The sequence below is a fragment of the Corvus hawaiiensis genome, chromosome 8, assembly GCF_020740725.1.
Source record: "Corvus hawaiiensis isolate bCorHaw1 chromosome 8, bCorHaw1.pri.cur, whole genome shotgun sequence".
Lineage (NCBI taxonomy): Eukaryota > Metazoa > Chordata > Aves > Passeriformes > Corvidae > Corvus > Corvus hawaiiensis.
Genome location: NC_063220.1, coordinates 21,902,997 through 21,919,052, shown reverse-complemented (window position 1 = coordinate 21,919,052; position 16,056 = coordinate 21,902,997). Strand labels below are relative to the sequence as shown.

General features: G+C 37.6%; 1 protein-coding gene across 2 annotated transcripts in view; it reads right to left on the bottom strand.

Moving 5' to 3' along the window:
* The window catches only part of ADK (adenosine kinase), a 274,629-nt gene that overhangs the window by 11,942 nt on the left and 246,631 nt on the right, over window positions 1-16,056 (bottom strand). For both annotated transcript variants that reach the window (XM_048311027.1, XM_048311028.1), the window contains exon 10: window positions 6,442-6,528. In XM_048311027.1, coding sequence (XP_048166984.1) covers window positions 6,442-6,528 — 87 coding nt within the window. The remainder of the gene's footprint in view (window positions 1-6,441; window positions 6,529-16,056) is intronic.

The window sequence follows — 16,056 nt, the reverse complement described above, 5'->3', positions numbered from 1 at the left end:
ATGCACATACATATTTAATTGATATCACCAAAAAAATATCCCTTGCTCCCAGATGGCAAGTAAAACTGCATCTCAGAGCTCTGGTGTTATCAGAAGGGAGTACTTCACAGCAGTGATATTTTATCCACTGTATTTCTCTCTATCAAATGTGATTAAAAAATGATGACAACTTCCCAAGGTATCTTAAACAAGTATAAAACCTTATAAAAATTAAAGACTGCTATAAGTGGATGAAGTAGCTTCTGATATCACACTCCTGCTGTTCAGTAAAGAACTGTTCCTAGCTCCTTGAACGCCCATTTCAACAAATCTAGAATGTTCTAGGGGTGGTGAATTCTGGAGGAAGAGCACCCCTTACAGCACAGATTTATACAGAGAGAAAAATACAACAAATAAGAGAAATATTTGTTTTTAGTGTAAACAAATTCTTCCTCAATCTTCAAGAGCCCTAGAAATCCATTAAGCAACTTTCTTTTTAATATAGTCACAAGCTTACTCATAATTTAGTGTTCTGAAAAAACATTCAAATCTGCCTCTGCTGAAGGCATTATCAGATCTTTTTGCATGTTCAGCACTCCTGGAATAGTCATATAGGAACTATACATAAAAGCTTATTTCATTTCTCACATGTGCACATGCCTCTATCACCACAATTCTTTCACAATCAATACAGAAGGGACTTATTAGACTAAGTCATGATACAGTCCCTCTTTGCCCTAGAACAGATTTATTGCAAGAAGATGGAATTCCCATTCCATGAGCTTCATTTTTAATTCAGTCAGCTCCTACTCCAGAGCCACCAGCATTGCCCTCAGAAGATGACTGAGTCTGGATTTCTAGGGGAGCAGGAACTGGCACCTGGGAACTTAATACCTATAGGATTAAAGCTCATAGGACCATAACACAATTTAGGTGGGAAGAGACCTCTGGAGGTCACCTGCACCTGGCTTAAGGCGGGGTCAACTCAGGTAATGTCAAATCCCATCAAGATGATTTTTTCATTTTAAAAATCACTGGGTTCCTTCCATAAACGATGGATTCTGCAGAGCAACAGCACAAGAATTATTATATTGGTTTCAATTATGTTTCCAATTTAATCAATATTATACTTGTTTAAATCCACCAGCTTCAGCCAAGATACGCCAAAGCTATCCTAGTGCATTCAGAAAACAGAACCAGACCTTTTTCCAAAGAGGTTTCTGAATCAATCTTTAAACAGTAGAGGAGTAATAATGACCAGTTATTCTGTGTACTATGTATTCTTTGTAAACCTGTATTTTTATCTCTTGTACTGTGATTTTATAAATATACATACATGTATATGTACATGTATAATATACTCACAGAGTGTTTCACACTAAAGATAATATTTCAATACTTCAATAATGTAGAAGAATATCAAATATCACTTAGTTCTGAAATCAAAGCTGGATGTCACTCTATAGAAAATCATTTGCATTTACCTCATGAACAGAGGCTAAAATTTGAACAATGTGAGAACCTTTAGGCAAACTCCTACAAGTCCAAGGTCTTCATCTAATTTGTAGAGACACTTATATAAAGACAGAAAAATAATGTTTGGAATTAACCTCTCTATTAAAGATGAGGAAATGGCTTTACTGAGACAGTTTGGCTCAGAGTCAAAAAGAGGGAAGTATCTTCACTAAGCCCTGTGGTCCCTAAAGAGGAGATAAGGAGGCCATGAGGCCCACTCACACAAGGACACATAAAAGAGGATGACTCCTCTTTTGCTGCTCTCCCTGTGTCTGATAGCTGAGACAGGAGTTGGCCATCTTATAAGGCTCACGCTGGGCTTCACAAGAAAGAGAAAGAGAGAGAACTGCTTATTCTGTAAGTATGTGCACGAAAAAATTGCGACTGTAGCTTTCAAACTCTAGCTAGCAGCTTTATGAGATTCCTCAGCACATGAAAACTGCCAATGTCATTTTTAAATTGACAGGTGGTTTGAGCCATTGACCTCCCCTTTGATACTGACAGAGGCAAATTGCTATCAGCTCCTATCTGGCACTGTACAATGCTTAATGAAGAGTTCCTTCTACCTTGGGATTTCTTTTCCTTGAGAATGGTATAACATCTTTATAGCATGGTGATAAGTAATACACACTTGCTGCGATCATTCTGTCACTGCTTCATCATGCTACTTGAAAATGATTTGTGGCTCCATTTCATACTCTAGTACTTTTCATGTAGTATATGACTAAATCATAGCAGATTATTAAGTCAATATATTTATATTGATGGAACCTGAAGAAACATTGATTATATACCTTCTCCTATTCATTTGTTATGAACTCTTTACCCAGTTCCAGTGACTAGACAGATTCTAGGGGAGAGATTTTGCAGGGAACAATGGCAGCAACTATCAGAACAGATGCTTATTGTTTTCATTTGTTACAGTGGCAATGACATAGGGGAGTTCAAACAGAAGGCAGACCTACTCTGGCTGAAGAGAGCAGGATAGCATAAAGGAAAGCATATGATGGTAAAACTGTCCATATTTCAATCTATTTATTGCCATTAAGTATGCTTTGATTATCATTATTGCAATGGTTCAAGCTGGGGCTGACTAGTAATAAATAAATGTTAATTTAATGAGCAAGAGAATGCTCCCCAAACTCCACAAACTAAGGCTGTAATTCCATTAAGAGGACTCTTGTGACATAAGCCATGTCAGCAAAGCTCCAGTGATTTGTCACTGTCATAATAATCTGGAGGTGGAATTGCAACTTAAATTTATGGGTATTTCAGGGATTCATAACCAAAAATCTGTGGTACTTCTGAAAACCACAAGAGGTGCTGAGATGCTACAAAGTAAACCATTATTGCTTAAACTTGTAAAAGGTAGCAGTGTTGCTGGTAAGCAATAAAAGCTGAACTGTGTCAGTGTTGTTTAGAGAAGTGTTTTTAGCATAAAGATACCTGCAGCGATTTTAAAACCCAGCTTCTTATTCGTGCACTGCACCAGCCTGAGTGGCAGATGACTTGATGCCTGCAGTAAGAGGCAAGAAATTCAGAGATATTCCTGGTGCCAACTTAATAAAACCACATTTCAACTGAAGAATGCAGTTTATTTCTTGCTGCTAGCTGTTGGGGTGAGCTAGTTCTCCTCGGAGGCCAGCGGCTTCATGTTTAGAAATGCTGAACTCATGAATCAACTCACAGTTACAAGCGCCCAGAAACTTTGTGTCTTTAAACTTTTTCTTGACTTTAAGGTCTCAAGAGCTTCAGTAGTTAGACTGGTTCTAGTAAAAAAAACCCCAACAGTTTTCTTTTTTTCAACTTGTACATGGAGAAACATATGAGGGGTGATTTGCCAAGTTGGCATAATTATTGAGAAGGAATTTCCTTACAATCTGTGAGTTGTACCTCTGGAAGAGAGTGTCTCTGTGTAAGATCTTTCAAAATGTGATAGAGTCTAACACACACCTGACCTCCTAATGCAAATCAATCTTGTTTGATGGGGTTAGTTCTCATTATACCCCACGTTTCCCTCTCAGCCAAGACACCTGCTCCAGCAAAACCACTGTTCAGTCCAGCGAATATACTGGTTCCAGAGAAGTATGGGAAACTTTGCCATGAGAGTCTTGTTCTCTGCTGTTCGAATAAAGGAACTAAGTTTTCAGGAGAGGATATTATAACACTGAGTGAATTTTTTAGCTAAGGGATTAATTTTGAAAGATTTTACTACAAGGACACTAAAATCAAAACATTACATGTACTGTTGCCTAGGTAGTAACAACTGATAAAAACCTCAGTCAAAGAAAGAAGCAGAAAAGCACTGAAGAGAATATAGCCTTCCTGTAGTAAAAATTCTGTCAGGACAGTAACACTGCAGCTGGCTCAGTGCTAGACCCAATGCTAGAGATCCATATGTTGAGCAGTATTACCTACACTACGGCACAGGGCTTGCTGCTAGGGAGACAATAAAGAACTTCTCCTGTTATAAATACACTTTGAAAACACATGAAAAGTGTGATACAGATAAAATACAGACATTTCCCCCAAATGAAACACAGACCAAATCAAAGCCTATCCAGTCCAGTATTCTGTTTCCTACATATGGGAAGGAAAATTAAATGACTCCTTGAAGAAGGAGACCACAGTACACATAAGACTAGAATCGCCTGTGTATCTAGACTGCTATGAGTCCCAATTCTCCCATCTGGACTAACTCAGGAAAATCTATTCTCTGAGGAGAATAAATGATCAATTTATTATTTATGGAGTGACAGAAGAGAACTGAGATATCCCAGAAGCTAATGGAAGAACTATAGATATTCTAAAGCTCATGTTGCTTTGAGTCACAGGAGAGAGAAGCATGGTGCAACAAGAGGCTGAGCTCACACACCGACGCTCATGTAAGCGTCTAACTGCAAGGACAGCCCAGGCAGATTTGCCATGGCTGAGCTGACTTCCATTACAGAGGGAAAACCAGCTGTGGTCCTTTCCCTGACAGTGAGGGAGAACTGTACAATGCACTGGACTGCATTGCTCTTGTGCCCCAGTGAAAAAGCATCTGATGCCTCAGTGCTATTTGTGGGGCAACTGAGGATAATATACATCCATAAACAGTGATACAGGACTTGTGTTAAGATTATCCCAAATATACAGGAGCTTGCTGTATCTTAACACTTAGAATGATACAGGAGAGTTAATCTTTTAGAATATGTCCCTTCATCGCTCCCTTCCACAGCTGAGCATTGTCCACATCACCTTTCCCCTTTGAGAAAGGAATCTCACAACTGATCCATGACCAGCCTGACAGGATGTGCCTCAATTCCTTACACTGCTGGTGGAAGACAGTAGTTTGGAATAGAGACTGATGTGGTTTATATCAGCCTTTCCATTCAGGACATTCTAAATAAAGTCAATGTTTTAGCCCTTCTACAGAAAACCAGCAGCTATGGCAGTACCAGGGAAAAGGATGTAATCTAAAGAGGGAAGCTTTTGAGAGATCTACTTTTTAATTTGATCTATTGTGTTATAAAACTGTTCTTAAAGCCCTGATTATTTAGTTGCAATAGCCTTCCTTGAGCTAACCTAGGAAAGAACAAAATTAGGATTATTAAAAAAAAGTCCTGATTTCAAGAGGCCTAAAATTGAAGAACTGAAAATAAATACAACCTGAGATAAACATGGTAGACACATGAAAACAAAAAAAGCAAGACCTTTTCTCTCTTTTTTTCCCTCACAAGAACAGCAGCTTATTGGCACAGTTGATACACACAGCAAATGTATACAAGGACAAGCACTTGAAGATGATCTTATTTATGTTATAGTCACTGTTATCTACTGGTTCAAATTTAGTCTTGTTTGTGATTTAGGAACAATAGAGAGTGACAAGCATGCCCTCAAAGGTGTATGAATAATATGACCTAATGTGTTTCCCTCTATTTCTGTCCTTTTTGATTCCTTAAAGCACTGAAGTAATGAGTAAAAACATTCCTATTCTCAGACAGATTTAAGTATATACTGAACATTTACCATTGGTTTAAATGCTGTATTAAGAAAGGATGGAATTACTCACATGCTTAAGATTAAGCTTATGTTGAATATTTTCTTGGAGTGGGACACAATTTTGAAGCTTTAATTTGGTAACACACTGCTTGTAATCCCCTTCATAGTTACAAGACTGAGTCCTGCAATTCTATTTAAAAAGTCTCTTTTGTAATATTTCCAGTAAATGAGTGACTAATGGAGCTCCTTACAGCTACTACATACTGGATATTAGAGCCTTCAGGATGCAATAGTGCATCACAGAACTACATGGATGAAGGTTACAACGAATGACAGAAATCTTGGATTAGACTGAGTTTTGGCTTATATTGAATAATTTTTTAAAACAGGCATAGACATAACATCCTCTTTTTTCCTTAGAGCTTGCGCCAAAAAAAATAGTAAGTTTGCAAATGGATATTAAGCAATGCCAGATATTTTCGGGGTTTGTTTTAACAATTTAACCCTTTGCATTCTTTTCTGATGTCCAAATAATTGTATTGGAAGCAGATGTTCTACCAAAATTTACATGATCAGAGACATTATGCTCACTTATTAACATACTGTTTAATATTCACTACAACCTGTTTTAAAGAACAACAATGTGTTAACATTTAAGCCAGGAGGGATTTCTGTACACTATATAGTACTTGATGCAGCTTGTTTATGCAACAGTCTGACAGATACAATTAATCTCATGAAAACGACCAGAGTACAGCATAATGGCATATTATTTTTGAAGTAATAGAACACACTTTCCCTTTGGAAATCAGAACTTAATTAAATCATACAACTTCAGGATGAGGAGAAAAGCTGTAAAAGAATGAAGCTTGTTCTGAAGGACAGTTGAATAAAAAACCAGTAGATTTTATATAGACAGAATAGGAGGATAATCTCCAAACAACAGAAAGAAGTAAGAAATACCTCCAACAAATGCATCTCCAGCTCCATTGGTATCCACAATTTCACTCTGATCACTCACCAATACAGGGAAAGTAGTCACTTCATTTTCTGTAGAGAAAGGGAAGAATAGAACATGAGTTACTTGGGAATCTGACTTTGAAACGCACAACAAACACTGAAAATCAAAACAATTCAAAACTATGACCTTTAGCATGATAATTTGGGTAAAAATAGGTTTGGTTTATAATTCTGTCTGTATTTACTGCACAGGGATATGGGAACACGTTCAAACAAGCCGTAAGTTGTGGGCATTTTCATTATTTACTTCCAGCCTCATTTATTTTCTCTACCTCCTAATACTAAGGACAAGAGAAAAAGAGTAAGCAAAAGAGTAAAAGAAAAAAAGTACATTAGAAAGAACAACGTAAAACACCTGGGGCATATGGACGAGACAGAAAAATCCATCCTGCCAAAACCAGTTCTTTCCACTAGTTGCAGGAAGGTGACATAGCCTCCAGAATGGCCAGTACAAGCCTCCAAAGGATCAACAGAAACTGCTGCGTTGTTAAAACCAAAATACATATGAATTAACTAAAATAAAGCTGTGAAATAAAAAGAAAAAACAAGTGTAAATCAAAGTGCTTTCAAATTATACCTTAAAAAAATTCCATATATGTAAGAAGCCTTGCAACTTGCCATCTGACTAGATTTGGTTTCAAGAGTTCAATGATTGCACCCTCTTCCTTAGTATTTATTTTAAAACCCCCAACTATTTCCTTCAGCTCCCTGCCCTCTACTGGCACTCATTAAATGTATTGCAATAGGTGGATACTCAGCATCTTCACCTCCAATTCACTGCTACACCATAGTTCAGCATAATTACACCACTTAGGTATGATAACTTTAGAGTTCTAGGGTTATAAATTTAATATATGCCACTAATTAATCAGCTATGGCTTTCCAGGTGGTAATGTCATAATGACGTGATAAAAATATAATTACCACCTTGTCACAATACCTTGTTAAAGTGTAAATTACCCCTGTAACAGAGCCAATGGAAGTTCTGCCTCTGGTAGTCAGTATGCATTAAACTGTCTCAGAGCAAACAGATTGTCCTTTGGCAGACAGCAGGAATTACAAAAAGGGGAGGGGGAAGAAAAGCCTGTCAACCAGTGAAAAGAAAAACCATCAGAGCTGTTTTCTTTTAATTTTTGGTAAAAATAGAAATAAAATGGAAAACAGAGCTTCCAGTAGCTGAAATCTGGAGATGAGTAGTTTCTTCACTGTCCAGCAACAGAGCAGATCATAAAAATCACTCTTACATTGACATACACAGTAGCAAACAAGGAAACCTAGTTTGGGAGGCATATAAAGAATTCACAGCCTCAAATCAGGCAAGTCTGTGTATGCTGCAGAGGTACCAGAAGGATCCTGGTTTCTGTGAAATGCAGTGTATCAGCTCTACTGCTCTTCACCATCTGCTACTAAGTGAACCAGGCAGATATAATGATGCTGCCTCCAGAGGGAACTGTTGGCTGGCCCACCAGGAGGGGAGGGGAGCATTAGCAACAACCATCCATGAGAGGCAAAGGAAAAAGGGTAATGAAAAACATAAGATGAATATTCCAATTAAAGAACAGGTTTCAGTCAGTTCTCAGTGCATCCTACTCTCTACCCCGTTAAGAAAGCTATTTGGAAACGTGCTTCAATGCTGTGTTGTGCTCTTAAGATAGTCTTCAAGAGCAATGTTTTTTAGTAATTTTAACAGGATTCATTTGAATTGGAAATCAAGAAAGAGAGGTCTTACATTAAACTCTGCCAGACAAGCAGAGTGTATTCATCCATTTCACAAGAAGGTATACTGATTTGCTCTAGATAATACTAAAACAATGAACAATGTGATAAGTCTGTTGAAGACATACTGTAATAAACTAACCTGCTCCTTCCCAAGTGTGCATGGGCGCACACAGATGTTCTACGTTAAATGCACAGCAGACAATTGCACACGCATACAAATGTCTGTGTTTGGGCACAGAGGGTGAATAATGCACGTTGTATTTCGAAAGCTGGAAGTGGGGTGTGGCATCAAGTAAGATTCTATTCAAACAAACTAGCACAAATCAAAGTTCTCACCATCACCTTTCTCCTTTTTTTTCCTCCTCTGTCTTGATTCCCTCCCTCAGCTCCCTCTAGTATATGCAGGTAAGTATTGCACTAGGAGCTCTTATTCTATTCTTTCTGTAGTAAATAGAATTGTAAGTAACTGAATTAATCTAAAACCCCAAATACATCAGGAAAGTTTTCTGGTGAACAATTGTTTTGCTTTCTTTTTTTTCTGGTCACGGTTTTCCATGTCTACCTGGGTAACACATTTTCTTTCTGTAATCTTCTGTATATTTTCAAGGGGAGCAATAATCTCATATTTTGAAGCACTGAAGTTTAAGAAGGAGTCAGCATGGCTTTGGAGCACATACTAAACTACAAAACATTACCATCTACACACATCCAATAGGCAAATTATCTTTCTTTAACCTTTGGAGAACTTCTAGCATAGTAGAGTCAACTAAACTATAGCTGACAATAATATATACTGCAAGAACAACAAAAGAATACCAAGGTTTGGGGCTTTTTTCCCTTTCCTTCACAATAAATAAAGTAAGTTAGAATTAAAACTGCCATTAAGTTACATTGCTATGTCTGTGTAATAGCACCAGAAGAGCTAATTTCTCTTACTGATCTGTGTTTTGTAGCAACTAAACACAGCAGGATGAATTATTACGAAGCAGAAGTCTCCATTCTGAGTATCCTTGTTTTTGTGACTTTTGTGTTGCTTTAACAAAATGGATCATTTTTGATCCATTATGCTATAAAACTCCTAAATACATCATAGCAAACATTGAGACACCTTGGCTAAGTGCACTGGTCGTCAGTGGCCTTGCTTTTCAAAGTCAGTTCTGATTTCATTCACCATTCTGAGAGCTTATGAAATAAAGAATAATTACATAAGTGTTTTGAAGTCCAAGGGCCGCTCCTCTGGGCATAAAATCCAGTGTTCCATTTTTACGTAACAAGTATCTCCTATGATACAACATATTCCACTTGGATATCATTTCCTGCAAGCCCAGAATTGTGAGTGCAAATTGTAACAAGGTGACTATAATTAGGAAAATTGTAGAAAATAAGCATTAATGGAATCTAAAATTTTGGGGCTTTGATTCATCTTTCAGTGACTATGTTTGTCAGGAACTCAACTCTTTCAGAATGACACAGAAATAATCAAACCCAGACATTATTGTGGTGATTTCATACGCTGAAGACAAGGTAAATTCACAGGTAAGTCAGAAGGAATCAGCTCATTGGCAAATTTAGTTATTGGTAATCTCTCACATTGCATATATAAAGACAATGAAATGCCTATTTATTTTCCTAGGCAAAAATATATGTTAGCACATCAAGCTTTACATATTATTGTAGGTAAAACAGTCTGGAGAGATAATAACTGGAGAGCAATAATAATTGAAAAAACCCAGTGCTCCTTCCAGTCTAATACTCTTTAGCTCCCAAATGAATACAAGCCTATTTCACAATGTTAGCAGAAACAATCCAACTCTGATGATAGGTGCAAATACTACAGATCTGTCTCTAAACCAAACCAGAATCACAGACTACATGTCTACTCTTAGTACAGTAATAAACACCAGCAAGCAATCATTACATCCAATTAGGCTGAGTACTTTCCTTAACTGGGTCATTTACCAGTCTCTCTTGCTCTTAAAAGTAGATTAAATGTGTAAACTTACATTTAATTACCTGTAACAGAACTCTTATGGGCAACATGCTGGAGTGTCCTTAATTTTGTTTTAAAATAAAATGAAAGGAAGAAGGTAGATCTAAAATATATGCAAAAAAGGTCTAGCTATTTCCTCAAATAATCTTTTGATCCATGGGCTGGTAGTGGTAGTACAGATGCTTACAAGATGGAGTCCCATTTATGTTTCTTTTGTGAGCTTTAACTTATAAAATAAAGGAACAACTGTGAAACAGAATTCTGTCCCATCTCCTCCCCACCTCCACTCTCTCTAACTTTCTTTAGATCAGGGGCCAAAAAAAAAAAAGAGATAAAAAGAAAAGAAAAAAATGAGACAGGAAGAACTTAACAGAACATAGAAACCTGAACTCAAAACCTATAAATGTCTCTGGGCAGCTGTAAGGTAAGAAGTAATGAGAAAAATATTTGAAACCAGCCCATGTTGCTTAGGATGATTCTTAGCTCTCACCTGTCTCCAAAAGGTAAACCCCAGAAGGTTACAGGCTCTAAGTCTCTGTATCTTCTTCAGCACATCAATAAATCTTTGCCCTCAGTATAACAACACTTTCTCCTGTTTTGTTCTAGAGTAAAGTAATGCTGTTGCTGTCCTTCACACAACGATACCATACTCGGTAACGTACATCAAAGAGATACCGCAGCTCCCCCACCCTGTCAACACAGCACTGTCCAAAGCCACAAGGCAACGTGGGGCAGGGCACTGAACCCCAGCTAGGAATCCTTCAAACTTGCAGTGATGATGAACTTCAAACCCGGCAGAGCTGATGCAACCTGTCACTTCTAAGCAAACAAATGAGATCCTGCATTTTCAGGCTGGGACTTTCAGATTGCACCTCTGGACAGACACTCTGACCCTCCTGGCACCTTCTGGGTGCGTGTTAAGCTGGCCTTGTTTTGCATGCCAACAACTCCTCCCTCCACCATCAAGGTCTGTGCACTATGGGCCTGGTGCTGTAGCTATGTAGGGCTTGTAGAGAAAGAAGGAATCTATTTGTGCCATTCAACGGAGTTACAGCATAACAAGCAAGATTCAAGTCAGCCACATGCTTTGGGATCTTTCTATCAAGTATTTTAATAGTATACAACAAATGATGCTGTATTCTAATGAATTCAACATGTACCCAAGAAATCGTTGTAACTAGTAATGTAGAAGTTGTTCATCCTTTATTGCTATAGTAAACAAGTGATCCTAAACAAGTTATAGAGCAGTTGTCATTTGTAATGCTTTTATATCTCTATGGTATGATACAAGTAATACAAATATTAATTGATTTTCATAATAAAAACCCCAATTAATGGTTTGATTAGGATGCAAAGTGCTGTCCCTCAGAGACAGCTAGTTCATTTTCAGTAGAAACAGAGAAAGAATATCATGCCATGACTTTGAATCTCCTGTGGCTCTAGTCATAGTTCCACAGATACCCGTAGGGGAAATGACAGTGTGCAGACCCCATTTCCCCTCTATCCTAGGAGGTAAATGAGACTTGTCTTCCCTTTATAGCTCTTCTCAGACATACACATTGTACCATTATCTGGTCAAGAGCATTTCTATTCAGAAGTCATATTAGAAGCCTCTCACTGAAGTGTGATTCACAGGATTAGAGTTGATAGGAGAAAGAAGGTTCATCCGAATCAACTTGTACACTCACACACATCAACTATTAGCAATGATACAAAATTAAACACTATTTTTGCACACAGCATGTATCCTCTGAACCTACTCCTAATTCTCTCTGTAATCCTGATAATTCAACACCACTCCTTTGAAATAACTCTTGATTTATACCACCACAAGATTGGACTCAGAACTCTGTATATAGTTATAACAATTGTAAGAAATATAACAGAATCGACTAATGGCTCAAGAACATCTTCTATAGGCCAAATGTGCTTTGTTTACTTTATTGAAGGTGTGGGGCACACTTAAAAGCCATTATTTTCTATATCATCATGGCCAATGCCAAGAGTTGAATCTCTACTTTATTTCTCATATTAAATAGTTTTTAGCACAAGTAAACAGAACACTCTGCTTAAAAGATGGAGAAGCAAGAGGTCAACAAAAAATACTAGTTCTGATTCAGTTTGTTGCTAATATAACATTTTTTTAATATATGTATGTGCATATATATATGGAAAAACTGCCCTAAAGAACAAGCCGCTGAATTTTTCTGGCATGTGTCACAATGTTTAAGGTTTAGAATGGCAATGAACTCTGTTGAAAAAGCCTTACAAGCACACAAGAGTATTGCCATTTGCCCGCCAGGCACTGATTTCAGAGGCAGCTGAAACTGCGCCCACTGAACTGCCAGGAAATGCACTGCTCTAGCTCGGCATGGCTGCTGCAGACATAAGGTAGTGTTCAGAGCTCAAGCCTCTCCTGGGACTTCTGTCCGGGCTCAGACAGGGGTTGAGGACTCAGGAAAGGCAAAGGCTGTGAAGTCACAGGTACCAAAATCAAGGCAAGGTTTTGCAGGTATTTCACTGATACAACAGTGACTGTCTGGAAGTACCATGAAGAGCTCAGATCAAAATCACTCCTGAAGACAGGAGAGATGGGTTACAATAAACAAAGCCCATAAATTGTATGATCCTGGTCTCTATGGAGAGCAAGCTCTACCACAGTGAGCTGAGCCACACCAGTGAGCACAGGGTGACACAAAACCACATCTGGCCTTGGGTATTAACAAATGTAAGTATCTCTCCCTGCACTGTAAATCCTACATGTATTGCTTTGGCCACTGTACATCTTATTTGATCCTCACATATTAAAAACCAAGCCACACCCCTCCATCATTATTTTTGAGCTGTATATGGGAACTGGAAATACAAACAAATCTATTTCTATCTGTAAATAGGTAGCCAAGACTTGTAAACACACCCAGATGCTGAGAACTGGAATGTCAATGTCCCGTGTAAGGAATACATCACAAAAGTGTGTCTGGGTTACACTGACACACGTCCGGCTCACACACGCTCCTCAGCTGTCTGAAGTGTCGCTATGGGGACTGTGCAAAAATGAAACATCTTTCAGCTCAGAAATCAGACAGTGGGTGCACATCACTTACTGTCTGCACTGACCAACACACCAACAGGAAACCTCTATGCTTGTACTTCACTTCATGGTATTCTACAGATGTATTTTAAACCACCGCACAGCTAGGCCACCAAAACACTGTCCTATGGGAGAACCTTCTGACAAGTATCAACCTATAAATCATGTCAAAGCAATTCCTACCCAAAAAGCTTATCAGGGCATGGGCTAAAAACAAAACAAAACTAAAAAAAGAGAGAGAAAAACACATTATAATTTGATTTTGAGTAGGATAAAAACCGTATTCTGCCTCACATTTTTCATACAGTAAGCATATTGCCCTAGTGGGGTAAACACACCTGTCAAAACTTGCAAGCTTTCTTAGCTATACCTCAGTTTCAGAGTGGTGAACATAGAAATCACATCATTTAAATAAATGCCATGTTACATGACAGCTTTTTTTATGCTACATGATAATCTGAGAAGCATGGGTTGTCAGTGGAGGCAGAAATGGGCCCAAGGCACATCTATTTCACTTGAGCATCAGTAAGGCTGAAAAGAGAAGGAGTGAGCATTAGGTCACTACAGAGCAGCTCTGAAGGAGATTTTTCTTCTGGGAGAATTTATATGTAGTTTCATAAATAAAACCAGTCCATTGGAATGAGAGAGACAGCCTTCCCTAGATATATTACTAAAAATAAGTTAATGTATATATCTATTTCTCATTGAAAGAAAAAAAAAATATTACTAGCTGAACATTGATGAGGTAGCTATAGCATAGAAATTCTACAGCACTGCCTTTAAAAATTCAAATTACATGTAGAAATTTCAATTCTTCATCCTTTTACCTCAGAGCTCAGCTCTAGAACTTTAACAATTATTTTTTTCTTCTCATTCTGTATTTTTAAGCTCCATGTTTTGTTTAATTAAGATCTCCCTAGACTACTTATTTAGTTTTGAATAACAAAACATGCTTACTAAATGAATTTTATCAGACTTTTAAATCTATTTAGAAGATAACACTGTAGTGGAGGCCAAAATTTGTTCTAATGTCAATGAGAAAATATCCTACTCTTAAAATGCCAGTGGAAACAGAGAAACTCTTCTGTTTTTAATGCAATTCTTTAAGGGTTATACCACTCTAAGAGAAAAATCTGGCCCAAAATGAAGGAGCTTATTTTTCCGCTGCATTAGTTGCAGATAATTTCTTAGATAATTAAATACCCCAAACTGATCTCTGTAGTATCATGCTATCAGTTTAAAAGTATTACCTAACCATTGACATAAGCAGGATGGTAAATCTACCACCTTTTAAAAATAACGTCACGCACATTTTGATGTAAATTATGCAACCTTGAATATTTACAATTATTGACTACACAGTGCATTAAATTCACTTCTACACAGTTACTGTAATAGCAGTTGTGACAAAGAGTTTCTGGCAAGAGCTCTTGGATCATATGTTTGTGTACGAAGCCCTTTAAAGCATGGCAGTCCCATATGTGCACCCATAAAGGTAACCCAACAGGCTTCACAGGGCATGCACTGCCATTTAATGTAAACCCCAACGCTATAAAGTCAGGCTGCTTGACAATACCAAAATAAGTAACCTAGCAGAAAAAAATTTCCAGCCTCTCTCTGCAGAATGTTGTCAAACTCCTATCACCACCTGTCAATCTTGGTTACTTTTCCTTAAAATATTATTTCTGTAGTATTAATTTGCTGAATAATTCAAATTTAAGTGATTCCAAAATAATACCCAAAATGACACACTTATCTTTTGAGAAGCAATAAAACATTTTAAAATTAATCAAACTTCAGTTGGAGCATACAGGCGAGTTCAACTCACGATCATTGTAATGTGTATTCTTGTATTATCAAGATGACCACCAAGATAGGTATTAGAAGAAAAAAAAATCCTGCTCTGAAGAGTTTCCAATCTGAAAAGCAAGGTTGGTGAGCAAGTAAATAGATGTGTATAAGTAAAATACAGACACTCTGCTGATATAATTAAGCTATGAAAAGTTATGAAGACAGGCAAGAAGCAGATACTGCTTTAAAAACCACAGAGATATGCAGGAAAAATCTCTGGTTAGCCTACAGAGTGAGATCATTTGAACTGCAACTCAAAAATGGGGGAAAAATGGAAAATGCTTGTTATTTGTTCATTTTAGAACCATTTCAGTGGAAAACATATACTTAATGGCTATTTAGACAGTTTCACCGCTTCTTTTGCCATCTTTTCCTAGAGGAAATAAAACCAGATTTAAAAAGAAAAGACTTTCAATTCAACATTTTTTAAGAAAAACTTTCCTTTTTCCTTCAGAAACAAAATTAATACCTGTAACTCTCAGCTTGCCAAATTCATCCTTTTACCAAGCTTCTACTCTTCTTTGTCTAATCACTCTTCCTCTTTCCCCACATCCTTTGCCATCACCTGTTGATTCTTGCTGATTAAAGCAATGACTGAGGTGTCTACTGGTGACCAGGAGACTGATTCTAGCACAGTGATCCTAGCACAATTTGGATTTTTATGCTAGCAGAAACTTAGAAGACTTCATTCTTTTTCCACATAAATACAAATCTGATCTGGTCGCTGCTACTCAGTGGCAACAGTTGGGAGCAGACGGTGCCAGGAAGGAACAAAGCTGCTTGGGAGCAGACTAATGTTTGGAGCAGGATTTCTGCTGAATGCACTTGTCAAACTCAACCTTTGAGCCTGTACTGATTTATAGATCCAATCTCTTATTTCTTTTCTGTTTTAATTCTTAAATACCTG